The 26,816-nt window shown below is 46.9% G+C and overlaps 1 protein-coding gene across 1 annotated transcript in view; it reads left to right on the forward strand.

Annotated features, from left to right (window-relative positions):
* Positions 1-26,816, forward strand: part of Rftn1 (raftlin, lipid raft linker 1) — a 202,357-nt gene that overhangs the window by 139,844 nt on the left and 35,697 nt on the right. The window contains exons 6-7 of the mRNA XM_028766787.1: positions 5,963-6,166; positions 19,616-19,731. Of these exons, the coding sequence (XP_028622620.1) occupies positions 5,963-6,166; positions 19,616-19,731 (320 nt within the window). The remainder of the gene's footprint in view (positions 1-5,962; positions 6,167-19,615; positions 19,732-26,816) is intronic.

Below are 26,816 nucleotides of genomic sequence, written 5' to 3' on the forward strand. Positions count from 1 at the left end.
GGAGAGCAGGTGGGCTGACTCCATCCCTGCATGGTGGTCCAGGTGTTACAGGGAAAGCAGGTGGGCTGACCCCATCCCTGCATGGTGGTCTAGGTGTTATACCCTTCTTAATCTTCTTGTTCATTAATTTCATGGATTTCTTGCCTGGGGACTTCCTGTTGATATGAGGTCACTGTGTGATACACCCCAGTACTCCTTAAAACACCTTTGATCAAGAAGCAAGAACCACTTGGGTGTGCCAGCCAGAGCAGGGGTGAGATGCCAGGCAGTCAGATTTGAGGCCTGGAGCTCTTGTGCTGTGTGCCTTCCTTCCTGGAGCTCATGGAGGCAGTTAGACCTTGTCACTCTGTCTCATCCACCTGAGCCACTTGCTGCTAGGCTCCTACTGAGTCTGTGAACAAATGTCCCCAACTGCGTCCACCAGCATCTACTTTGTATTCTAGTAAATTAACCTCTTACTCGACTGGGGCACCTTGAGCCCAGGGTCTGAGAGGATTGAAAGACTCTGGGCTCTGCCCCTCACTGTCAGGATTCTGAGAGATACACCTGAACCTCCCGTGTAAGTTGAGAGCATCAGGTGTGGTGGGAGGACACACCTGGCTGAGGTCTCTATGCCTGGGTCTGCTGTGTGCTGATTACTGGTTGTGCCTTTATGTGCACTGCTTTCTTTCCTTTGCTGCCATGTCAGGTGGCCTCAACGCTGGCACAGAGGTGTCCTGAGCTGGCACCGTGCCTTTGAAAAGTAAGCAGCCATCCACAGATTCGGGGATTTGGTGGACCTTCCCATCCCTGCGCCAGCAGCCCTGCCTTAATGGAAGTCGCTCGTCAGTTCCGCCTGCCCATGACTTGAGCAGCGTGCAGTCCCCACCCAGCTACGCCTGGCTCTCCATTTCCGCTGACTGCCCCAAGTCTGGCTTATGATGCCCACAATTCAGATCCAATTCTCGGTGCTATTTCCCCTAAACCACAGCTCTCCTTGGATACTGAAATCCAACCATCCCCATGACTCCTTCACAAGCTTCACCTCTGGTTCCATAAATGCAGACAGGCTGCAGGTTTCCATCTGCACTATAGCTCAACTCAGGCCCAGGTGTGGCACCCAGAACACCATACCTTTTCCTTGCCCACTTGCCCACAGCTTGGCAAGGACCATCAGCCTAGCTGTGCTTGGCTGGTCCCAGCCCAGGTCTCCATGTTCTCCATTTATCCTGCTCATGTTAACCACAAACATGTGAGGCACCCACTGTGGTACAGGGACCTTGGAGGGCACAAGAGTTCCAAATGATATGCGACGAGGCCCCGTGTCACAGGGCCGGACAAGAAGACAGTCTGGTGCTCTTTGGCTGCTCTGCCAGCCTAGTCCTTCAGCCATTCTCACAAACAATGCCTTCATCTGGGACTTTCCCATATCTGGAAAAAGCTTCCAGCTGGGGTCGTGGTAGAGTTATACAGCAACAGAGAACATTTAAAAAGACCTGGGGCTCTCCAGAATCCTTGGTCCCTGCTTGCGTACGAAATGTGTAGGAGTTTGGGGAGCGTGGGAGCATCAAAACATGTGGTTTTGGGGTAGTTTCTCTTGGCTGGTGTCCCTATCTGTGCTTGGCCACATAGGATTGATCTGACTGAAGGGCTGTGTGTCTGAGATCAGGCCTCTCCCGGTATCCCATCACTGCTGAGTGTTCTGTATCTCTTCATATGGCATTCTCCTTTCCTTCCTGATGTTTCTGGCTGCAGCCCTACCGCTGGGGAAGGTGGAGCCTGGAAAGTGGAAATGCTGTCGGCCCTTTCTGTCTTACTTCCCTCCACCACCACAGCCTCTTCACTTCTCATTTCAGCCTTACTCATTCTCTGTTGCGTGATGGTTTCGGGAGAGTGGTCCTCTCATTGGGCCCCGTGAGTGAAGACGGTCTTCTGTGTGTTCGAGTGCTGCCAGCGGTGGCCACGACTGAATCCTCACTTCCTTCTTTCAGTGCAGCAGCAGCAGCAGCAGCTCTGAGCAATTACTCCTCTTGCATTTGTGCCTAACTAACTGACTATAGGGCCTAGAGTGCTTCAGGAGTGACTTTCAGTCCAAGAAGACAGGCACCTCAGTTGTCTTATTCTTAGTGGATGCGTCTGAGGTGAGGTTGATCCAGTGGTCCTGGGTCCCTGATGAGGCCACAGCTGCCCTGTGGTAACGGCTCATTAACATGGCCTTTGTTTGCTTCATCTCCTCTTCCTCCTCTTCCTCCTCTCCCTCCTCCTCCTCCTCCTCCTCTTCCCCTCTCTCTCTCTCTCTCTCTCTCTCTTTCTTTCTCTCTCTCCAGAGTTATTTCTTGTTCTGTAGGTGCTACAGAATGTTCTGTGATAGCCATAATTTTGTTTTTGAATGGGTGAGTTTAGTAAGTATGCAGCAAGCCAAAGTAAAAAGAATAAACAGCAAATCGATGATAAGTAAGTAGGTACATAAACAGACAGACAACAAGACATCATTAAAACATCAACAGAAATTGGTGGAGGAAGTTGAGGCAGGCAGGCAGAATTTCAGCTGAGCTTCCTCTCCGTGGAGTAGCTTCCCATGACTGCACTGGCTCTTTGTCCACGCAGTGGGCATATTCCTATTATGGGATAAGCTATAGTCACATCTGTTGGTAAAAGTTTGCATCTGGCTATTCTCAAAGGACAGTGTTTCACTCTCCAGCTTTATTGCTATTCTCTCCTCCCTGTCACAGTTGGGAGGAGAGCCCCTTCCCAGAAAACTGTTCCTGGAGGACACTTGAGACAAACATGCTTGGGTTTGAATGGGGGCCGGCAGACTCAGCTTCTCAGTGAGCCCCAACGCACATGACAGCTAACCCATGTGATGTATATCACAGTAGTGTCAACTGCTCGCCTGGGAAAGCTTGGGGAGTCGACTTGGAAGGATCCAAGGATTCACCAGATCAGACTCCTCTCCTTCTTGGCTACTGAACTTAAGGCGCCTAGGACCAGGAGATGCCACATCACCCAGCTATTCCCGCCCCAGCCTCACTCATTGGCCCAGCCTCACCCACTGGCTTGATTCTTTGCCTTGCACATTTTCTTATGTCATCCTGTTTCATCATCGTGGCATCGTCTGGTGATTGGATCCACGCGCACCAGGGCCTAATTTCTTGCTTGAAACTTTTCTGGGATAGATACGGCGTCTTGGGTCAGGCAGGTAGACTGAAAAGGAAGTTGGGTTGGGGCTAATGACCGAGCTGCATTTGCTGTATACGATTCAGGTGGCAGTTTCTAAAGACAGACCTTGGTTCTGTTGGATGGAGTAGCTTGATGAAACTCCCTGTCAGTTCAGCTGTTGGTGACAGCAGGTCTCATGACTCAGGGACCTCTCCGGTGCTTGACCAGATGGAGCTCAGAGGTTTGTGTTGTTCTAGAATGAAGCTCCTACATGAGAAACTTTTCAGGGTTCTGAGGATGAACCTAATTGTCGCTGTTACATAATGTCCCAGTATAGCAAGCAGGAATGGTTTGTTCTGTGCTCAAGAAGCAAACTCACCTTTAGAATCCTTTTATTGAAATAAAGGAACGTGAACCAGGTTTTTAAAACAAAACAAAACAAAACAAAAGCTGGTGTATGTGAAGTTGGTTCTCTAGAGAAGAGAGCTTGCTGTGAACACATGATGGCTTGAATATGAATTCCCAGTGTCCAGGGAAAAAGCCAGACATGGCTACATAGGCCTGTAAACCAGGCATGGCTACATGTGCCTCTAAACCATTTATTGAGGGTTGTAAACAGGCAGAAGCTGGGAGTTCGCTGGTCATCCAGTCTAGCCTAAATGGCAAGCTTAGTGAGGGGCCGCATCTCAAGGTTATAGGCAAAAAGCAACAAATGAGTCATGTAAGGATGTGCCTGTGCGTGTACGTGCGTGTGTCTGTGTGTCTGTGAGGGGGGCGAGACCACAGGCACACACTCACACACTACAGGCACACGCACTCACATACCACAGGCACACACAGTCTCACACCACAGGCACACATACTCTCACACCACAGGCACACACACTCTCACACCATAGGCACACACACACCACAGGCACACACATTCACACACTGCAGGCACACACATTCACACACTGCAGGCACACACACTCACATACCACAGGCACACACACTCTCACACCACAGGCACACACAAGTGTAAGCACATGCACAGTCACCAGCTAGTACTTAGACAGCACATTCCTGAAATTTGGGAGCCTGCATCCCAGAGTTTAAGAGCAGGTGTCGTCCCATGTCCAGAACACAGGTATGATTTGTGCTTCCCCCTAATGCCAGTCATTGTGTATGACCTGTAAGTTTTCTGTTTCAAAGATGGTGGGATTTCCTTATCACTTCGAAAGATGTCTTGGCAGCCAGTGCGTATCCCTAACCGGCTTGTGCAAGCAAAGCTTTCCAAGCGGGGCCAGCTCTCATAGCTTGACTAAATGAATGGTGAAAACATAGATTCTCCAGCGTATATTGAAATTCCAGGTATTTGCTCCTGGCAGCGGTTCCCGCTAACCGAGGCTGGCAGCATAAACAGCAGGTGCGAGTCAGCGGCGGGCTGCTAGGGATTATTGATTTCTGGGCTATAAATGAAAAAGTGGAGAGTTCCCAGCTTCACACCCAGGGCCTGCCTGGCTGATTGAGCTGACCTGCTACTCCAGGCAGGAACCCCCATTTACGGGAACATATTTATTTTTGCATATCAATGTACTTGATGTACTTGATTGAGTATTATGGGTTTGGCCCCAGGAAACTCTCCTGCAGTTTATAAATAGCAAGTTCAGGGATGTAAAAAGGTTCCTGGAATTAGAGAAGTGCTTTTATTTTTTTTCTTTTTTATCAGTCTCCCCCACCCCTACCCCTTTTATGACTAACTTTTACATTTACTTCACAGACACTTATTTCTTACGTATTTCTAGAAATATACTTCTTCCAAGATGCTTAACAATGTAAATTAATTCCAAGTTATCTGTTATATTTCAGATTCAAAACCTAGTTCCAGCTAGGGATGTATTTTCTGTCCAGCAGGGCATTAAACGGGGGTCCGGGAGATCACCTTAAAGAGAAAGTGGGGGACAGGCCGACGCAAAGAATCACGGTTTGTCTATAAGCTGATCAAACTGTAATGTTTACTTTTTTCACACAAGGGTTATAAACACAAAAAGGCAGGATGTGGGGAAGGGGATGTGAGCATGGGTATTCGGGGAGTACAGATATCTTCCAGAACAGTGTCAGCTGGGTAAGGTTCAGGGGACAGGTCACTATGACTCTGCCTATGATTCACTTGTCCTTATCTAAGTTGGTACTATCCACCAAGGCTACCTATGTACAAGGTCTATGACTACTCAGGCTGGTAAATTTCCACAAAAGCTGCCTGTTTACAATAGCTTATAGCCATCTGTTTCAGTGTTTTTCCACAGAGATCCAAGACTTTTGTGTTAGCAGGTGTGTATGTCAGGCCTATTGCTGAATTTTAGGCCTGTGGCTGACTTTAGGCCTTCAGTGTATAAGCAGGGCTGCCCCTGACAGTTGTAGACTATCTGTCTAACGCTCATGGGTTTGGTTCTGTTTCCAAAACCACGTAAGCCGAGTGTGATAACATATACCCATAATACGGGTGCCTGCTAGGCAGAGGCAGGAGGGTCCTAAGCTCAGGTTCATCCTTGATGGTATAGCAAGTTTGAGTCCAGCCTGTAGTGCATGAGACCTAGTCTCAGAAGAAAAAGCCAGCAGTCTCCATCCCAAGCACAAGCTCTGAGGCCCTACTCCCTGAAAGCTACCTCAGTTACTGCTGAAAACGGAGTTTTATTATCTGGCAAGAGTGTGGCCTTAGGAATTCACAGCTGATACCATTCTCAGGCTCCAGGGAGGTTCCACCGAACCCAGTTTAGCAAATTGGTTCTCTGAGCTAACCTATCTCTCTCTCTCTCTCCATCCTTTTTATGAATCCCGACAGAGATGGAGATCTTCGCCTTTTTCAACAGACCGAAGAGCCAGCAGAAGTGTCGGCAGTACTACCCCGTCACCATCCCCCTCCAGGTCTCCAAGAACGGTCAGACAGTGAGCAGTCTGGACGCCAGCTGGCTGGAGCACATGAGCGACCATTTCCGGAAAGGTGGTGTGCTGGTGAACGCCGTCTTCCAGCTCGGCATGGCTAACGGTATGGAATGCTTTACCACTTTTTACCACTTTGCTTGTTCCTCTGATCTTGGCTCTTCTTCCCAGCCTCCTCCATCCAGAAAGCCACATAGTCAATAGACACACTGCATTTGACTTCTAATTAGCATATCTCGGGCAGATCTCATGAAGGCTAGACCCTCTGCAGTGACCTCGTGTCTTCTTGAATGAAGATGGTGGGTTTGGAGGCTTTTAAGAAGGCAACTCTCTGGGACTGTTAATTCCACCCCCTTTAGATGTCACTCCAGAAGTGCAAACTGTTTGTACACACTGTTGCAGTCTGTAGTACCCACAGCTGCACCTTGGAACTGACAGCTGGAACTGATGGCAGCACCTGGCTCTGGTGAGATGCTTCTGGGACACAAGTTCCAGTCATCTGCCTTAGAAGTGGGCTCATCTCTTGCTTTGTGAGATAGCACTATCTCACAAAAGGGCCTTGCTTTGTGAGATAGCACTATTGATGTCAGCTTTTGAGGCAGAAGGGAAGTCTATCCACAGTGGAGAATGGTTTTGAGTCAAGAAACAAACGGTTTGGGGAAACTTGCCAGTGAGTTGAGTCACCTTCAAAGATATAGAAGCAGTTTGGGGTGTGGGGCTGGCATACCAGCCTGGACAGGAATGTGAGCCAGCCTGATGCCTTAGGAAGTGAGGTGTGACAAAAACCTGTGGATCCTAGCAGAGCCTGACAAGGCATTGATGATGGGGTTGATGGTGTGTAGCTTCTCAGACAGGAGCAGGGCTGGGAGTGAAGTTTGGATGCTTTATTTTCTGTGAAGGGTCAAGTAAGCCTTCTTAGAGCAGAGCCCCTGTTGTTCTGCATGTGTAGGCTCTGGATGATTCACAGCCTGGGATGATGACAATGCAGACAGGTCTCAATGTGGAATGCAAGGTCCTTGCTTGTTTCTATTTGACTATCAGTGATATGGTCAATGGGTCATTACAGCAGTAGCAGGCCTGATGAGCGGGTGAATAGCACTGAAAGTCTGAGCTACCAAGAAAAGCATCTAGGACAATGCTGTCCAGTAGAACTTTCTGTGATGGTAGAATGTTCTGGATTGTGCTATCCCATAGCCACCAGCCATCTTGGGTACTTTTGACTTAGAAACTAAATTTTACAGTTCATTTCATTCTTGTTCATTTAAATATGAATAGCTCTGTGTGACTAGTAGATTTGAGAGTGCAGCTCTAGAGGACACATTTAGTTAACTTGTCAGTCCCCAGCGGCAGATCAAGTAACTCATTGATGCACAAGGAAGCCCCCTTTGGGTGGCTCCAGTGTACTCAGAAGCAGGGGTTGTCATGGGCTGTTTGGAGATGCACCATAAAACACCAGGGGCAGGAGGTACTTGAAGTGGGCGTTTCTAGTCCACTTCATCAGTATTGGGCATGCCAGGGAGGACCCCATCAACTCCCACTTCTTTAGGGACACTGGTAGTAGCTGTTCCTTTTCTATTGTCTAGGTTGCCAGACAAGGTTTTACATTTCTCCTCAGCAAACCTATGACTAGTTGTACTAACACCTTAAAAATGAACAGCTGTTAGTAGCTACTCAGGAGGCTACTGGGTAATTGTCTTTCTTAGCAAAATTGGAGCATCAGAAGGAATGTCTTTGGCTCCATTATCTGAACCCAAGAGAGAATACCATATAAGCTCCCAAAGCCACTGATGCTGTCTTAATGATAGCTTAAGGATCTAGGCTGAGTCGACCTCTGGGCTCTTCCTCACCTCCCTCTCCAATCCGGCACACAAAGCACTGAGATTTACTGGGGCTTTACATTGGCCCCACAAGTGTAAAATGGTGTTTTAGCTGCCCTTGGCTTTAGGTACAGCAGATGAGTGTTTCATCTTTGAGGACAAATTATAAAATGTCCCCTGTGACCAACAGTCCCTGCAGCAGTGACTCCTGTACCTCTGCAGTGGAGGGTCTGCGCAGGCAGAGCTCTTAAAGCATGGGGGCAGAACTCCAGGAGCAGACCTCGGAAGGCGGTGCTTTAACTGCATCTTTCTGCTGCAAGGAGAGGGAGTCAGCGTAACCTTAGTGGCAAGGGCGGTTCTGCTCTGAACAAGCCGAGGGTTTCCACCAGCCAGGGAAAAAAAACAGGCACCTGACCTTTTCCCAGAATTGAAAAGACATGCTGAGCATCTTTGCTAATAACCTGGCAGGGGGAGAGTCTGTCTGTCTGTCATGACTTTTAAATGGGTATCCATTCCTCTTCAAAAGTATTTTCCACAGAGCTATAAAATTAGTGAAAATTTTGTCCTGCAAATAAGGTAAGACTTCAGTCTGAGATACATAGTCAGACTCTAGCTTCCATTTTTACTTTCCCAGAATGTCCATCCCATGTCAAAATTTCCTGTCCTGTGTGGTGGTGGTGGTGGTGGTGGTGGTGGTGGTGGTGGTGGTGGTTCTAATTAATGCCTAAATGGGTATGTTACCAAGTCTTGATTGGGTCCATTTTCCGGGCCAATTAAAGAATTAAAAGGCAGGAATTTAAAGGCACAACAGGTAGATACAGGGAAAAATCTCAGATGGAATTAACGTTTAAGGGGGTGGGTGTTTTATTAGAGATGAAGAAACACATGCACAGAGTAAAGCACACGGGAAGACCCTCCTGGCTAAGCAGAGGGGACACTCGAGGCCCTAAAATCTTGTCTTTCCTTGAGGGCTGTGGGGTTTGATGGCCTTGGAGATGTCCTCATCCCCTGAGTTAAGATTGGTGATCTTGAACAAAGACGGGTAAGCTGATAGGCCAAAAACATTGAGGTAGGCGTGGCCTGATGGGGCCTTGAACTTGTCAAACTGGTCAGGGGTCTGGTAAATGACTGCAAGCCCTTTGTCTCAGGTTAAGAATTCAGGGAAGAGGGAAAAGTGCCATTTTTATATTATCTATTTGGACCTCGTCCCTATCTGTCTATCGAAGGTCTGTCTAGCTCCAAGTCCCTCAGGCACATGGCACAGGAGAGAAACATGAGGATGACCCTTTACATTACCTGCTGCTGCCTCTCCCTGCAATTCATATAAAGCAGTTCCTTCAAGCCCTCAAGGCAGCCCTGTGGCCTAGGGACTCAGCCTGTAGGATAGCTCTGGAAACAGGTTCTCCCAGCTAGGAGGTGTCAAGAAAGTGGGAAGGAAGGAGAAAAAAAAGGAATAGGAGAGAGGTGGGAAGAGATAGGTATCTTGGTTGAAAATTGTCCTCTCAGATGGATTTTGGGTGGCCCCTTGGTGGTGGGGAGGGGAAGGCACCAGATCACCAGAGAGAGCATCAGAGATGAACCCAGGGCTACCTTGCAGTGCATGTGGCGGGCCACTGGGGGCTCTCCAGCCGGTGAGTCTGTTTCCAGAAGGGTAAGAAGGGACAGCCTTGTGCTGAGCTGGCTGTGAGAAGCTCAAGGCGTGGTCAGCGGGTGTCTGGACATTTACATCTGAGACACTCTAGATAGCTGATCTCTTGGGTCTGCCAAATCCCTGCCACTGTCAGTGGGCCTCAAAGCTATAGGGTCACTACTCTCTCTCCCCGTCCTCCCTTGGAACTCCCTTCAAGGTCCTGTGGTCCTGGCCGGCCCCCATTTATCTTACTTGTCTGTGGTAATTTCCCCCGTAACCCTCACCCCACCCAGCGCATGCTCTCTGCACCCTCCCTCTTGCTCTCCACGTGCCCTGACTTCTTCCCGCCCCCGTGCTGTCCTTTTCCTCTCCTACCCTGGGACACTTACATCAGTACTCCCTGGGTTTCAAAGATATCGGTACAGCTGATGACTGCAGCAGAGTCTAGCCCAGAGATGCACTTGCCATGGCAGCTGCATCTTTACTTTTGCCTGGAAGAGCCATTTTCCTACCTTGATGCTAGACAGGAACACAGTTCCATGTCCACCAAAGGACTTCCTGCAGTGACTCACTCAACAGTACCTCTTGGTGGGTTCTTGGCCTCTTTTTCTAGCCACTCTTTCCTGTAAATCTGAAGGTAGTTCTGCAGGCTATCCAGATGAAGACTTGACTATAATATATTCTAGATGATGTGTTCTGTTCATTTGTCCGTTACATTGCACAGGGTTTTTGTTGTTGTTGTTGTTTTGGTTTGTTTGTTTGTTTGTTTGTTTTTTGAGACAGAGTTTAGTTTCTCTGTGTAACCTTGACTGTCCTGGAACTTACTCTATAGACCAGGCTGGCCTCAAACTCAGAGATCTGCCTGCCTCTGTCTCCCAAGTGCTGGGATTAAAGGTGTGTGCCAATACTACCCAATATTATGGGTCATTTTAACTGGATTTGTCTCTATTCCTGACCCCTCCCTTTAAGCAATTTATGTGTATGAGTGTTTGGCTGCATGTTTGCATATATGTCATATCTATATCTGGTGCTTATGGAGGCTAGAAGACGGCACAGGATTCCCTGGAACTGGAGTTACAGATGGTTGTGAGCTACCATGTGGGAGCGTTCAAATTCAGCATCCGTGTAAGACTACCCAGCACTCCTGATAGCTCAGCCATCTTCCTGGCCCCCATTTCTGCTCTTTTGAAGAAACAAATCATCCTGACGCTCCTTGATGCCTCTGCTGCACCCTAGTCTGTGGTCGCCAGGGTCTCTGGAGGAAGTGATTATTCAGCTGGCTTGCTGGATGTTGTCAGTCCATAATGCTGGTTGTCTCCCTGTGCCTGACCTGGGGCTGCGGTCTTAGAAGGCTGCTGAGGAGCTGCCGCTTTTCAGGCTCTGGAGTCCTGCAGAAGTCTGAGTTAAATGCAGACTACAGCAGTCGATGGATGAACTTCCAGTGAGGGTCTGGGCTAGCAGGCCGAAGGCAAACGGGATGCCTGCAGGAGGGATAGCCCAGATTCAGAGTCTCTCTTCCTGATTCCAATAATCAGCTTAAGAAAATGCCTCATGGGTATGCCAGCAGCAGGGCTTTAGCCCAATCCCACCTGCTAAATTGTTGACCAAGATTAGCCATCACAAACAGAGAAAGCCAGGCCTGGTGGCACAAGCCTTTAATCTCAGAACTCAGACAGATCCCTGAGTTTGAGCCTAGCCTGGTCTATAGAGACAGTTGCAAAATAGCTAGGGCTACCAGAGAAAGTGTCTCAAACAAACAAATTAGCCACACAAGTGAAAGCAATGGTGGGTTCTTATGCTGCCTTTCCAGATCCCAGGTTGATCCAGTCATCTGAGGCAGGCAGGCTACACATGTTAGAAATATGTACACTGCCTTAGATAACTCTCCAGTATTGTCCCAGCTTCCCTGAGTAAATCGTTGTGAGCAGGAAGGGTCTGTTGTAGCCTGTGCTTTTAGAGGCCTCAGTCTATGACTGATCAGCTCTGAGGCTTTGAGCTGTGGTGAGGCATCACGACAGAGGTCATGACCTAGGGAAACTGTTCACCTTATACAGCTCAGAAGGTCTGGGGACAAGGTTGGCACTAACAGGCATGCCCCTGTCTCCAGCTAGTCTCCACCTCTTCAGTCCTCCACCACTTCCCAGAGATATCATCACAAGTTCATTGGTGGATCAATCAATGACGTCTCTGCTTTTGGGACCCAGTTGCTTAACAAAAGCCCCACCAGCTGTCAATCAGACCTTCAATAGATGAGGCTTCCAGAAACATTTCACATCCAAACTGTAATTCATGTATTTCAAATAAAATGTCTGTGTGTTCATACAGATACCTTGTAAACACTTCCAGAGGGCTGGCACCCGTTATTTTTTTAGTATCATAGTTTCTGAACCTGAAACTCCAAAGCAGAGGGAATGTGGTGCAATGTTCATAGTGGTAGTCCAGGATCTTGTAAGCCTGATCCATTGCCTGATCCTGTTTCCTCAGGCACCATTTGGTTCCCTGGAGTGGCTCAGTAAATACTTCCTCATGCTGGAATTGAACTACATTTCATATATAGTTGGCCTTGCCAATACACATAAACATGTACAAATCATTTAATTTTAAAAAACAAGATTTAACTTATTCGTGTGTGTGTGTGTGTGTGTGTGTGTGTGTGTGTGTGTTAGAGGACAGAGGCACCAGAAACCCTGGAGCTGGAGTTGCAGGTGTTTGTGAGCCACCTGATGTACACGCTGGGACTAAACTCAGGTCCCCTGGAAAAGCGTGAACTGATTTAATTGCTTAGCCATCTCTCTACCCCTCGTTTAACTCCTGTGGCCTTCCTCCTGTATACGCTGAACAAGAGTGACGATTTACTCCTTGTGGGAGGATTGAGTGGGAAAGTGTGATCCACGGCTGACAGGGTGCCTCACACGCAGTGTTTCTTCCGGTGATGATTAATCTCAATTGTCAGCTTGCTGATATCTGGAAGCGCCTGGGAGAAATGTCTCTGGGCATGCTTGTGGGAGATTGCTGTGATTAATTGAGGTGGGGCTACGTATCCACTGGGAATGGCACCATTCACTGGGTTGAGATCCTTCCCAGAGAGAAGATGAGCCCAGCAGACTCTGTGGCTCTTTGCTGGTTGACTGAGGATAGATACAGTCAGTGTGAGCATCTGTCTCGGGCCCTACTGTGATACTTCCTCCCATGATAGACTAACCTTAAACCTTACTGCAAATAAGCCCTCTCCCTTAAGGCGCTTTGGTTGGGGTGTTATATCACATTTGGACAGTGATTAAGACACATCCTTAACTGGTCTGTTAGGCATTGAACTTCCAGGGTAGTTCCTGCGGTCACTGGCCCTCTGAATAAGAATGCAGGAAGGTAGCAGGCCCAGATATCAGGGAGGATTGGGATGGGGTGGGAGAGGTAAGAGAAGGCAGTAGTGGTGATCTGGGGTTGGTTCAACAGTATTTATGCTTGAAGATTACATAGCAACCTAATTACCCGTGCAGATAATATGGTTATTAAGTTAGAGAGTTGGCTGGGACCATGCCTGGAATCAACAGAAGTCAACATAGAGTATAAAATAAGGACCCTCTGAATGTGGACAGTTGAGTCCTACCTTAGATTGTTCAAGGAACAATCAGATAGCTCTAGTTTCTAAACCTGCAAAGATTAGACTAGCTGAGTTGACCACCTGTCCAGGTGTGCAAGTCCCAGATACTTCACAGCCCAGAACCACAGTCTGATCTTGGCTGTGTACTTGACGGTCTACGTGTCTACAGGAGAGAACTGTACATAGGATTTACCTCTAGAGTCAGTGTGGTGGATCTTTCCCCGTGTCCTCCTTGTAAATCACAAGCTTGGAATGTTATGGTGGCCTTTTGCCAAAAGGTCGGCATCAAATATTTATGCGGTACCTGGGCACATAGTTCTTGTGCACCGTAGGAAAGCATCTTAGTGAAAGACACAGTGAAGACAGACTGTGTTCTGTAGCGTGGCAGATGCTAACCTTTTACACACCAGGAGGCTTCATTCTGAAGGGGTCCTGCTTACGCGGGGTTGCAGCAGATTGCAGGGCTGAGTGGTGAAGGCAATGAGAGAGAGAGAGAGGAGACAAGTCCATCAAAACAATGGCTCCTTAAAAGCCGGGCCGTCCGTCCTCCAGACTACTTCATTGATGTTTTCTGCCGTTACAGATGACCGAGTTTTGACAGCTATTCTGAACTTGCTTTGTTGTAGACAAGTAGGTGATTCAGCCTTCTGCACTCAGGAGAGCAAGGTGGAGCAGCAGGCATGGGGGCGGGGAGGAGGCAGGCAGTGGCTGGGCAGTGGGGGATGGGGTGGGACACATACCATACCAGGAGAGGGGGACTTCTGGTGGAGGCTATTCATCCCTTCCACCTTGGAGTCTCAACTCTGCTGTACTATTGATAAACTAAAGACCATCATATGACCTACGTTGAATTGGGCATTTTAGTACTTACAGCTCTGTATGCACATTTAAAGGGCTGGGAGTGGGGAGGTTCCATTGGAAAGATGAAGCCAGAGGCTTTGGATGGTTGCTATCCCCCAGTATCCATGGGTTTGGTTCAGGGAACTCCTCAAATGCTCAGATCCGAAGATGCTCATGCATACTGACTACATATAGCCCCATGTACTTAACTCACCACAGGATGACTTATAATATTTAATACCGTGTAGATGCAGAGTAAGTGGTTTGCTATGCCATATCACTTAGGGAAGAATGGCAGAGAAAAGGGAGTATTTCTGTTCAACACAGAGTTTCTGTCTACTGTTGGTTGGCTCCACAGAAATGGACCTTGCAGAGGCAAAGAGCCACTTCTGACATTTTGTAGAAGTCTAGAGAAACTGTGTACTGTGCTGTACAATCCTGGAGGAACTAGTGTCTCTTCCCACATTGAACACCCATACGTCAGGAATTTTGAGGAGCTTGAGTGCTTCTTCTGTGACAGACTCTCCCCTGGAGTGTTGCTGAGAACTTAAAGTTGAGCTGGACCTTGGGCCGTGCTTAGCCTGAGGTACCTGTGAGGCTATGAGGCTGCAGATGCTTTTCCCTGGTTATCTATGTTAAACATCCTTTGGAGGCCAGCAGGCTAACACTCAGGGGCAACTCTGAAAGCTTGGCCCTTGCTGAGGAGGTTTTGTAGACTCCAGACTGGGGAATAAGAAGGAGTTGTCTCACTCATGGGGGACGTGATGAAGGAGTGTGGACAACGCTCCTGCTGCTCCACAAATTGTTCCCATGGTCGTCGCTCAGTTGGGCTGTTCAAGCATCTTTATCATTCAAGACAAGGACTGACCCCAAGCTGAACAAACACACTCATTCACTTCATTCAGGTTGATAACATTGCTTATCAGTTAGCAATTGCTACAGTAACACAGTGTAATAAGCCATTCCTGAGTTCATTGGCTCCACTGGGGCAGCTCTGTTTCATGTGTCTTTCATCTTCCTAGACCCATCTGGGTACCTGAGGCATGTCCTTTCAAAGTTGTAACAGACATGGGTGGTCAAGTTCAACCACACACGTGGTTTCCGGCTCTGCATCTCACCTGCTGTTGTTCTCTCTTTACCTGAGCCACCTGTTGAAGTCTCCTTACTGTTCTTTTCCCACCAGTCATCTGAGCCGCAAATCTCTTCTTAGGATTCTGCAGTTCATCTGCCATTGAGTGCCCGCCCCAACTCTGAATTTGCATCCAGTCTGTCTCCTTTCTGCTAAGAACTCACAAACCCTGTAAATCCATATGACCTGCTGGCTTAGTGCATTCATTATATCATAGTGTCTTTTCCTGTTGTTGTAATAAAATACCAGACAAAGCATCCTAAGGTTTATTTGACTCACCCATGCCAGATCACAGTCCATCCTAGCCAGAGAGTCAAGATGGCAGGAACTGAGAGCAGGTAGTCACGTTACGCACACCTACAGTAAAGAGCCGAGAAGAGCCAGTGTGCGCCTGTGCATATTTCCCGATCACTGCAGTCTTAATGTGCTTAGGGATTCCCTGTGTAGGAAATGATGCCACCCACAGCATGCAGTTCTTCTCCTCTCAAAGTAATCAAGCTATTACCCCAGCGCCCACAGGCTAACCTGACCTAGACGGTCCATGATTGATGCTTTTGGATAGTGTCAAGTGTACAGAGCTAGCCGCCATAATGTCTCTACTCAGAACAGGGAGCCCTCATTTAAACACCCCTTTTGTAAACAGCCACCTCCTATGTTGGTATCCTGTGTTGGCTTTGCAGATCTCCTCTGAACCCAGTGATGGCACACCCATTGGCAGCAAGGACCCATGCATCTGTTCCCACCGTCCCTTTGATTTGCCTACGAGCGGTTACACATGGCTTAAATAAAAGGCAGACCGTCTTGGGCTTCACTCTCTCTTTTTCTCTCTCTTTTCTCCCTTAGTCTCCATCTCTACTGCCCCCCCCCCCCCAATAACTCTCTCTCACGTAGAACTGCATTGGCCTGGTGTGGTCTGTCCAGACGAGAGCCCCGATTCCAACGCAACATCCCCGGCCTCCACCTTTGCTGCCTCACCCCGTTTACATTTCTGTTTGTCAGTTCTGACATTCTGTTACTGAACCTCACCCCTCACTGCCCCTGTAAGCTCTAAGGTTTCAGGGACTGTATCTTGTTCACCAGCTCTCCAGAGCACGGCTAGCCTGTAATGGCCAGATTCAATAGATGTCAGAATGAAGGAGGGAGTGGGGACAGGTCCTGTGGGGTGAGCATGGTGTTTCCGCTTGCCCTTCTGAGGTCCGTCTTTCATTTCTAGGCCTCACTCGGGAAGGTTAGTTTTTATTGTGTTGTACCTCTGTTTTGTTTTTTGTTTTTTTTTTCTAAAACCCACAGTCTAGTTCTGCCTTCAGGAGACACATAGAAGAAAGACAAAGGAAATCATTTTTTCTGTATTATCTGTTTACTCGTGTTGCTCCTTTTATTAATCTTGCAAGAGAACTGAAAATAAAATTTTAATTATACTTAATCCTACCACTCATGACCACTTTTGATTTTTTTCCCTTAATTTCCTCATTTCCAATAACTTTCTCATGTATTAATCTAAACGGTTTTCATTTAGGAAAAAAAAAAAAGCAAAATGCAACTTGGGACTAGAGCGAGGGCCCAGCAGTTAGGAGCAGTTACTGCTCTACCCTGAGACCTGTGTCCTTACCTCGAGAGTCTGTGACTCTCACCACCCAGGTCAGGTGACTCCCAATGCCCATAACTCAGGCCCCAAATCTTCTGTGGTCATTCACACACATATGCATACACACAGACACACAGATAATTTTTAAATTTTACAATTGACCCAAATGACACTTTTGTGTCTGTATTTTTTTTTTCTCCATAATGTTGTTTCTTAAGTATTCTCTGATTAAATTCCCATGGTATTTTTTTTAGGGTGATGTAGAATTTGATCATTTACCTATTTTCTGTGATGACTATTTAGATTATGTAGGAGTGTGTGTGTGTGTGTGTGTGTGTGTGTGTGTGTGTGTGTATGCGTGTGTGTGTAGAGGGAGAGAGAGAGAGAGAGAGAGAGAGAGAGAGAGAGACTGTCTCTGGCTGTCTCTGTATGGGGGCAGTATTTGCAGGTGACTGACATCAGGTGTCTGCCTCCATCACTCTGCCATTTTTTTTGAACCAGTCTCTTACAGATCCTGTGTTGGTATAGGTCCAAACTCAGTGGTGTTGCATCGTTGCTGAGGCAACCAGGGAGACACTCCCACAATTCCACCTGGTTACAGGAACTATGTCATCCTCATCCATATAATAGGCAGAGCTTCCCCGACTTCTCTTTCCTCTCCGCCATCTTCTGTCTCCCTTTCTCTCTCACCCTCCATCTTTAATAAACCCCACTCCCGTGGAACCGGTCTCATTGGTTCTTACATTTTACATCCTAACCTTGCCATTCTGACAAGGCTGGCTGTCCAGCAAGACCCTCTTCCTCCCCACCAGGACCCACTGATACTTTTCAATGACTGCTTGAGAAGAACATTTTGTAATAAGATAAATCACAGTCATAATTTTCCTTGCTACAGAAAGGGAAGGGAGGAGCTGGAGAGATGGCTCAGTGGTTAAGAGCACACTGACTGCTCTTCCAAGGGTCCTGAGTTCAATTCCCAGCAACCACATGGTAGCTCACAACCATCTATAATGGAATCTGATGTCCTCTTCTGTGTGTCTGAAGACAGCTACAGTGTACTCACATACCTAAAATAAATAAATAACTCTAAAAAAAAAAAAAAAGAAAAGAAAAAAGAAAGGGAAGGGAGACAAACCAGAAAGCCTGTGGCTCCCTCTGACATTCATGGAAGTGCCTGTGTTTGCTAGAAGTCTCAAAGAAAAGGACTCAGAACTGTCAACACACAGCAGTCAGCAGCTTGATTTTCTCTACAAATAAAATCAAAAAGTCAGCAACGGGAGAAAGTTATTTATAGCAACAAAAATAAATAAAGGGTCGCACTTACTATTTACCGATAAATTTGTTCTCAATACCTAAAAACTAAAATCCCAATAGAAATGAGCAAGGAACCCAAACTGGATGTTAATTCTCCATGGCTGGTAAATGTTGAAAAATAGATCAGTTTCTTTTGTTTATCAAATTGGCAAATTTTGAAGAAAAAAAAAATGCTCGGTGCCTGTAGGGGTAGAAGGGTGGAGGAACTCTGACCATGTTTAGAGGAATTTTACCTGGATAGCACAGAGAGCAGTTTAACCAAGTCTGAAGTGCCTAACCCAGAAAGCCCATCATTTTGACACCCTCCCATCTTGCTTCTTTTAGTCTGTCATAACGATCAAAGTCCGTCTGTAAGCATTATTTATAAAAATAGTTTAAAAAACATACTAAACTGGGGTACTAGACAAAGTTTGATGGGCAAAGCTTTTGCTTTGCAAACATGGGGGCCTGAGTCCAGAATCCCAAAATGCCCATAAAAGCTGGGTGGTGTGTGCGTGTAAGCCCACAGGGTAGGTGGCTTCAGTAATAAGTAGGCATATAGTTCTCCCTGTTTCTTGAGGCTAGAAGCCCACGACCCAAGTGCTACCAAGTTCTGTTTCTGGTTGTTTCTCTCTTCCTGCATGGCTCTCCCTCTGTGCATATCCGGAGTAAGAGGAACAAGCACAGCACCCTGGAGCTTCTCGCCCCTCCAGAGACTGAGCTGGGGGTCAGGGCTTCAGCAGTTCAATGAGTCTGAGCAACGTTTGCACAACAGATTGGAGGGCAAAAAGGGTCATTGGTCCAGATCCTAGTTCCGCATATGAGATGACTGTCTGTAAAAGGGACCCTTGCCTGGAGTCAGGCCACCAGCATTTGCATTATTCTTCTTTCTCTTAGTCTAATCTAGATGAATCGAGGACAGACTGCACCACAGTCTAAAAGAAGGCAGAAGGCACACGTTCTGTGTGGCAGAGGCTCTGCCCTTGGTTCCTTTAGACCCCATCAGTAAGACACTCTCACATAACACTGGCCATCCCAAGTAGGCTTGTTGCGTGGTAGCATACACAGGACCCACTCTTTTGTCTGGCAGTGACCCGGGAACATTATCAGTGATAAATCATTTGGGAAGCCCTCTCCTGAGCCCTGGCTCTGGACAAGGCTGCTGAAAGCATCCTTGGTACAGCAATCACACCACACACCCAGAATTAGCACATCTAGAGCACAGCTGACAAGCTCAGATCTGGTGTCTTCAATTCATCCTGCGTTTTAAAAATGCTCTTTTACCTAAACACAGTTTTCCTCTAAAATCTGTGTAAGCGGCTGTGTTTGCCCTGGGTGAGTTCTTCCCAGTACATCCTGACACTGCAGCATGAACAGGAAGGTAAGCACGTGAATCTGATGGTGATTGCCGATGATGAAATTTGGGCTCGTAAAATCAAGGATATTATTCAAAAGTGTGAGGTAAATTAGTCTCATTCATTCTGATGGGGCTAGGCTCTGCGGCTGTGTATGCCGTCTTTAATTAACGCTCGGAAAAGATGTTCTGATTGGGGTTATTAATGAATGCGGTGAAGATTTTTACTGTCTGTAAGACTTCTGCCACAGACAGCTTACGTACCCCCCGCCCGACTGGGTTTTTTTGTTGTTTTTCTTTCCACAGATTCCTTCTATGGCCTGACAGATGGAGTATTCATCTTTGAAGCTGTTTCCACAGAAGATAGCAAAACCACACAGGGCTATGACGCTATTGTTGTGGAACAATGGACAGTCCTGGAAGTAAGTGTGAAGCTGCCCCTTTGCTTCTTTTGTCTGGGGAGAGATTGTTTCATGGCTTGCTCCAGCTGACTGCAAGACTGGTGCCCAGCTGTGCCTTTCTTCTGAAAAGGAGTTCACCTGGGTAAACCCCCTTGGGGAGACCCCCTTAATTCTTTTATACCCTACCTCCAAGGTGGGGAGGACTCCACTTTTCTCTTTCTGTAAGAAAAGCATGTCTTTTTGCATATGTCAGACCACTGGGTGGAAAGAGAGGTCACCTACTGTTAATTTGCATATCACTGTAAACACAGATGATACAGAGAGGCCTCTTCACAATACTGTCATAGTAAGAGCTATTCCAGGTTTTCAGAGGTAGGGTCTCTGGCCATCTCCTGCAAGCCATCCTTGGAAGAAACAGGATGCTCTCAGTTCTCAGTGAGCAAATGAGGTAAATACCGTTTTCACAGTTAGGTTTTGTGCCAAGTAACAAAGGATATATTTGAAGAGTGACAACCGTGAGCCACTCACTGGCTCTGGGTAGAAGAATCCATGTCCTGTATCTTTGGAATAGTCTTCTCTCTGAGATCTCATTGATTTTCTCCAGCCATGAAGTATGAATGTTTTAAGCCTATCTCAGCCACCACTAGACCAGTGTTTCTTGAGAGGGACTGTTTGTCTAAGGGATATCAGAGTTTATCAAGCACAGATATTTGAACTCCACCCTAGAAGTTTCCTTTCATCCAAATGCATTATAACAAAATGTCACAGATGGGATTTTGACCTTTCAGGTGAGTGGAAGGCTCAAGGTCAGGGTTCCATTCCTGCCGCTTCTCTTCAAGGCTCTCATCTGGCTTGGAGACAGTCACTCACTCTGGAGACAGTCACTCACTCTGAGTCTGATATAGGCAAAAGCCAGTGAGCTCTCTGGTGTCTCTTAGGACATTGATCCTAATGGGTCAGGAACCCACTCTTGTAACCGTATTTAACCATGGTTCCTTTTTAGAGGCCCCAGTTCTACACTGAGGGTAAATTTAGGTAGGGCACAAAATATTCAGTCTCTAACATGTCTGAGGCCAGGCCCAAGCATTTGCCTGTATACTACCCTGTTAGGTAAGTTGCCTCTGCTGGTTGAGAGATGAAACTCTGAGGGTTCCTACCCTTTGAGCTTGATACCAGCACAGTGAGCATCCCTGCTGGGGACAGGATTGCAGAAGGCTTCGCCTTCTGAAAAGGCTCCATTGGACACCTGCTCTGACCCATAGTCAGCCCCTCTCTGGGACATGTGGGTGAGCTTGAACCCATTCATGCCAGCTCGAGTCTAGCTACATCTTCCCTTACCACTGTTTGGCCAATAGAAAGCTTTTTTTCTCCTTAAGCCTGGACAGGTACCTGAAAGGTGATGAGTTTGGATTTCAAAGGGACACTGAGGCAGAGCATCCCTTTGGATAAGAAATTTATTAGAGTGGTTTAACACCATAGACATAGACGTGCCATAGGTGGGTTCTGAGGAGAGTTCAGGCCCATGCGAGAGAGTGGGGTCCCTTGTTACAGGTTTGAGAAGGTGAGGATCTCATGCTGTATGGCCGTAGTATCTATTTGCAGTCAGGGTGCCTCTGATCCCGGCAGGAGAAGGAAGGAGTATTGCATCACCAGGAAGAGGGGAAGGCATCTTGCTGGTGAGTGACTTAGAGAGTGGGGTGGAGAGACACATTTATTTAAGGGGTACCCATTAGATTCGTGATGGCAGTGGGTGTGCCACTAGTAGCCTTTAGATGTCTGGATAACTGGGGACTGTAAAGTTCCTTGGGGGAAATGAGGATTAAGGTGTCATCTGTCCTAGAATTCTGGCAGCATCTGAGATCTGTTAGGGGTTCCAGATCACACATAGGCTCTCTCTTCATTCCCTTCCTTACAGCCCTGAGGGAGACTGCTGCAGGAGGGTGTGGCCTGATCAGCTCCAAACAGAGCAGTTCCTCTTTCCTTCTGGTTGATGCTGTTTTTATTACAAGCACTGTCCTCCCAGGCTAGCCCCTAACCTCCTGGCTCTGGATATTACCAAAGTTGGGGGTTACAACCCATGCTCTAAGCCAGATTTGGTCATCTGTGCTCGATAAGCCAATTACAAGAGTCAGATCAATTATAAGAGTCAGATTAATAGTGTAATCCAGAAAAAAAAAACCAGGAAATTTATTCAATGTGGCCATATTGGAAAGAGGGTCAAAAGCTAAGGTCTGTGTTGGTTAGGTTATTGCCAACTTGGCAGAAGTTAGAGTCACCTGAGAAAAGGGAGCCTCAGTTGAGAAAACACCCTGTCAGACTGGACTGAAGGCAAGCCTGCCGGGCACTTTCTTGATTGATGATAGACGCAGAAGGGCCTAGTTAACTGTTGGTAGTGTCATGGTTGGGCAGGTTGGTCCTGAGGTATGTAAGAAACCAGCTAAGCAAGCCATGGGATCTAGCCAGTAAGTAGCACTCCTCCATGGCCTTGAAAGACTACTGTAAACTGTGAAGTCAAATAAACCCCCTACTGCTCAAGTTGCTTCTGCTAGTGACCTTTATCACGAATTAGGAAGCAAACTAAGACACTATCTGATCAATCCTGGTCAAAGTGTGACCCCACCCACCTTGCCTATCATGCCTAGTCTTCAGTCTTGTCCTGTAAAGCGGTAAGCTAGATTTGAGTGGGATCTCTTTTTGGGAGAAAAGTTCCTTTCTGGCTGGGGCCTTTTCCTTCCCAGCATGAAATTCCTGGGGGAATTCCTATTTCCTTAGTGTCCATTTGTTTCTGGTTGAGAGACAAAAATGTTTCTTTAGAAAATCCTTATTTCTGCCAGGCTTGTTATAGTTATATGACTCTGAGATGTTATAATCAGCCTTTTCTCATTCTTACTGTTGAGATCTGACCTGCCCTTTTATTCCCAGCCCTGCCCTCAGCCCTGTTCCAATTCTTTCATCACGTTTTGTTTTTCTTTTACACACACACACACACACACACACACACACACACACACACACACACTCTTTCACCAGGGAGCCTGACTGACTGTTCTCAGCCCTGGGACAATGCAACCTGTTAAGAGCAGGAAGCTGACCAGGAACCTGTGCGGGCGTGGCCCTCCAGTTCCCAGCTCAACTGCTCAGTGTAGAGAGGGAAATTCTCTTACCACTTTTCAGTTTGCTAAGTGGATGCTGGCAAAGATGTCTCAGAGCTGAGACATTAAAGAAGAAACTCTAGTCTGGTATGGTGGCCTGGACCTATAATCCTGGCTCTTGGGAGTGAGGCTTGAGGATTGCTCAGAATTCAGTGCCAATCTGGGTTAAATAGACTCTATCTTAATCCCCACCCATAAGGAGTAAGTACAGTGAGAACCCGTGACTGTCGGCCCTGGCACAGAAAGCTGCTATTAAACAATACCCCATCAGTTGCTTACTGTCACTCATGACACAAGTCTCCACCTACTGCCTTGGTCTTAGTCTAAAAGGAATTTTGGCTAGGGAGTGTGTGAGGACAGCTACAGAAATTGCCAGGGGTGATGGTGCCAGGTTTTATACAAAAAACAGGTCTCAAAGAAAGAAAAAGAAAATAGTTGTGTCACCTTTAGTTGTAAGATTTCCAATCTAGAGTCTGAGTAGAAAGGGTAATTGGTCAAAAAAGCAAATGCAGAGTAAAACAGAGGGAAAGAAAGAGACTGGTGAACTAAGAACCTCTTTGAGTCTGCGTGTCTGGATGGCCCAGAAGAACCTAGACACCGTTGTCAACACAAAAACCACAGCTCTCATCTTAAAGGGAATAAGAGAGAGTTCGGGAACAATTTTGAAAGAACATGGCTTGGGAACACAGCATTTAAGTGACCCCAAGTCCCAAGTCCCATATTCCAATATAGAAGCAGTATTGTGAAGTTTTACAGTTTTACAGAACAAATAAAGTCATTGAGACAAGTTTAAAATATATTAATGAGTACACCAGAGAGATCACAGCAAGATGGAGGAAGCTCTCCTCTAAGCCCACGATGCTGTTAGCTCTTCACGCTAACATTGGCAACTTTAGGGTTGGTGGAAGCAAGGGCCCTGCGAAATTAATAGAATTTGAAAGGGTTTATCTATTAATCTCAGGATGTTAGTTCTAACACAACTGGGCTAAAGATAAGGGGATTAGCATTCCGGGCTCTCCCAAAATGCTACAGTTCTAATCAGTCAGCCAGTCTCTGAGGACTCTTCCCAGTGGTTGTCGTTCACATCAGTAAGTGTGAACATTGCCTTTCCCCTGGCACATGCTATAGCATTCATCAGCTCTTCTCATGATGTCTGATGATAAGAATGCAAGATGGTAGAAAAAGTACATACAAGCCCGGTCTCGGGTCTCAATCCCAGCTACTCGGGAGGCTGATGCAAGAGTATTACAGGTTCAAGGCTTGCCTGGTTTACAGAGTTTAAGGCTTGACCAGATACCTTAGTTATATCCCGTCTCAAAAGGAAGAGTGGCTGTAAGTGCTGTTCAAGGGTAGGACCGCTTGCCTGCTATGCATAAGGACTTGGGTTCCAACCTCAGCGTCCTGGAAAAGCACTCACAGCTGATAACCACAGGCACAGTGACTAATACGTTTATAGTAAAGTCAGCCAAAGTGAAGGAGTAAGAACCAGATACACATCTGCCTGCCACATCTGTCTGCCAGCACTGTTGGACTGGGGTTTCCTGGATGAAATCTCATATCACCATGTGTAAAGCACGCCAGAGTACAGTATTGGCTTCTTGGTACTGAAGAGAGGTCTGGTGGCAGCGACCTGGATGTTCATGACTTCTTTCCAGGTCTCAAGTATTGCAAATGGATTAATTGGCCTTTAGAAAAGTTCAACTTAGTCTTCTGAAAGTTTAGTTTAGCCTTTAAAAGGTTTGCCTTAGTTCTCTGAAAGGAAAAAAAAAAACCACTTTTTTGGGCAGTTCACCAGCTCATTCATTCATTTAAAAGATGAAAGCAGGATCTAAGTAAGCACACAGCTTAGTTTTGAGCTTCATTCCAGCCCTTAGTTTTCAAGACCAGGTTTCCCTTTATCTTGTCGTCCAGGCTGTCCTTGAACTCGAGGTGTTTGCACTGTGCTGGAGTTACAGGCCTGCCCCCTCACAATGTCTGTTGAGACATTTCAAGTCGGGGCTACGTTGTCTTACATTTGGAAGGTCGTCCAGCGTTGGTATCTCGGAAGGTTTCATGTATAAGGTAGCAGTCACGTGATCCCAGCGTCGCAAAGGCTGGAGTATCCGTTGACACACCCCAGAGACTTGTTTCCTGTCTCCAAGGAGGACCAAGTTGTGCATCGGTTTCAGACATGCTTTCTGATCCACCGTGTAGATCTCCAGGCAATCCTGAGAGACCACATGAGGTGCTGTTCCTCTGACTCTCCTCCATGTAGAAACCCTGGCTTCAACCCTGGAGCTCTGCTCCGTTGTCCTCTGTGACCTCCTCAGGAGTTCTGGGCATCAGTCTTCCTTTATAAGGGAGCCCAACCAGCTCTTTAAACATTCACCTGAATGTTCACCACATGAATTTACCAGAGCGTAACTTTCATTCCTGTGGCATTTAGGATTTACCACTTTCTGCTTTGACAAAAGAGCCAATATTTGTTCCTTTCAAACTCTCTGGCATATTTTTTATTGACATGATTTTTTTTCCCCAAGAAAACTATTCTGGTTTAAAATCATAGTTTTGGGTGCCACAGTCAGGAGATTTCTGCCTTTTCCCTGTGGTTTGGATGATTTTCTGTGAATCTTCATTCCTATGAAAGGACCCAGGAAGTAAGATACAAATCTCTCTCCAGCGGTAACTCTCTTCGTTCCCACTCCAGAGCAAGCCACAGTGTGCAGGAGGCCTAAGCCAGAGCTCTTGGAACCTCAGGTCTGTGTTGGCATCCTTCTCAGAACAGTGGCTTTTATCCAACTCCATGTGTCCTTCTCCTTGTCCATGATACTCCAGTGTCTTGGATCATACACCTGAACACTTTTCCCAGACAGTAAGGCTCATCTCTAAAGTTTAGGATGCCTCGGAAGGCAGATCGCCAACATCTATTAAACTTTGAAGTACCTACCTCCAATATAGCAATTCCATACCTCCCATTTCCAAGTTCTTCAAAGAGGACGAAGGACAGGTTAGGGAATGAGATGACAGTACAAGATTTTTCCTGAGGTATGGATGGGATTTTGTAAAGGGGTCTCTAGTCTAGAAACCAAAGGAAGAGGAAAGCCTCCCTTTTGGATTCATAATTGTTAGTTGCCAAGGATACGGTGAATGAATTAAGAACATTAGTGATCATGACCAGTAGATATCTCTTCTAGCCAGGCATTGCCAGGGGTCAGTAGGGCAGGGAAGGCAGGCCTGTCGCAAAGCAAAGTGCAATAGTTATGTAGACCAAAGCGCTGTGGTTTAGGGATTGTTCAACTGAAATAGAGGAACCTTACAGAATGTAAGTAGTGCCTTTCTCACATTTGTCTCCCCCAGAGAAACAAATACATTTGTTCATAGGGTGGAACAGAAAAGGATGCGATCTCAGCAGAATCAGTGATGGGGATGAAGGAGAGAAAAGAATCAGTAACTGCAGTGTCCCTGTCCCCACTGTGTCCTTGCTGTTACAACCTCGAATTACAAAGAAGGATCACAGGAAGTGTTAAAGAAACAGAGTTGCACAGGCTGTTTTGTCGGCAATATTCTGTGTTGGTGTGGTTAGGCTATGCTACCTGGGTGTTGGCCAAACGGCTAGATGCCGCTGTGAAGGTATTTTCAGATACAGTTCACCTGCACATCAGGGAACTGTTACGTACATAGCCTTTCAGAGTATGGCTGTTCCTCACCATACCAGCTGAAGGCCTGAAGGGACTGAACTCTTCTTCAGAAGAAATTCTGTTTCCAGTAGACTTCAATATCTGGTCTTGGAGTTTGCAGCCCCTGGAAATCATGCATTTGCCAGCCTCCATAATCATGGGAGCCGGTTCTCCAAAAATATATCTCAATACATACAGATAACAGTGTGGCTGTGGACGTCCGACTCATCTGTGGACATTTCTCAGAACTCTAACAGTTCCATGTAGTATGATGTTGCCAGTGAGGAGAACCATTGCC

Source organism: Grammomys surdaster, unplaced genomic scaffold (genome assembly GCF_004785775.1).
Source record: "Grammomys surdaster isolate TR1022 unplaced genomic scaffold, NIH_TR_1.0 169, whole genome shotgun sequence".
NCBI classification, from domain to species: Eukaryota; Metazoa; Chordata; class Mammalia; order Rodentia; family Muridae; genus Grammomys; species Grammomys surdaster.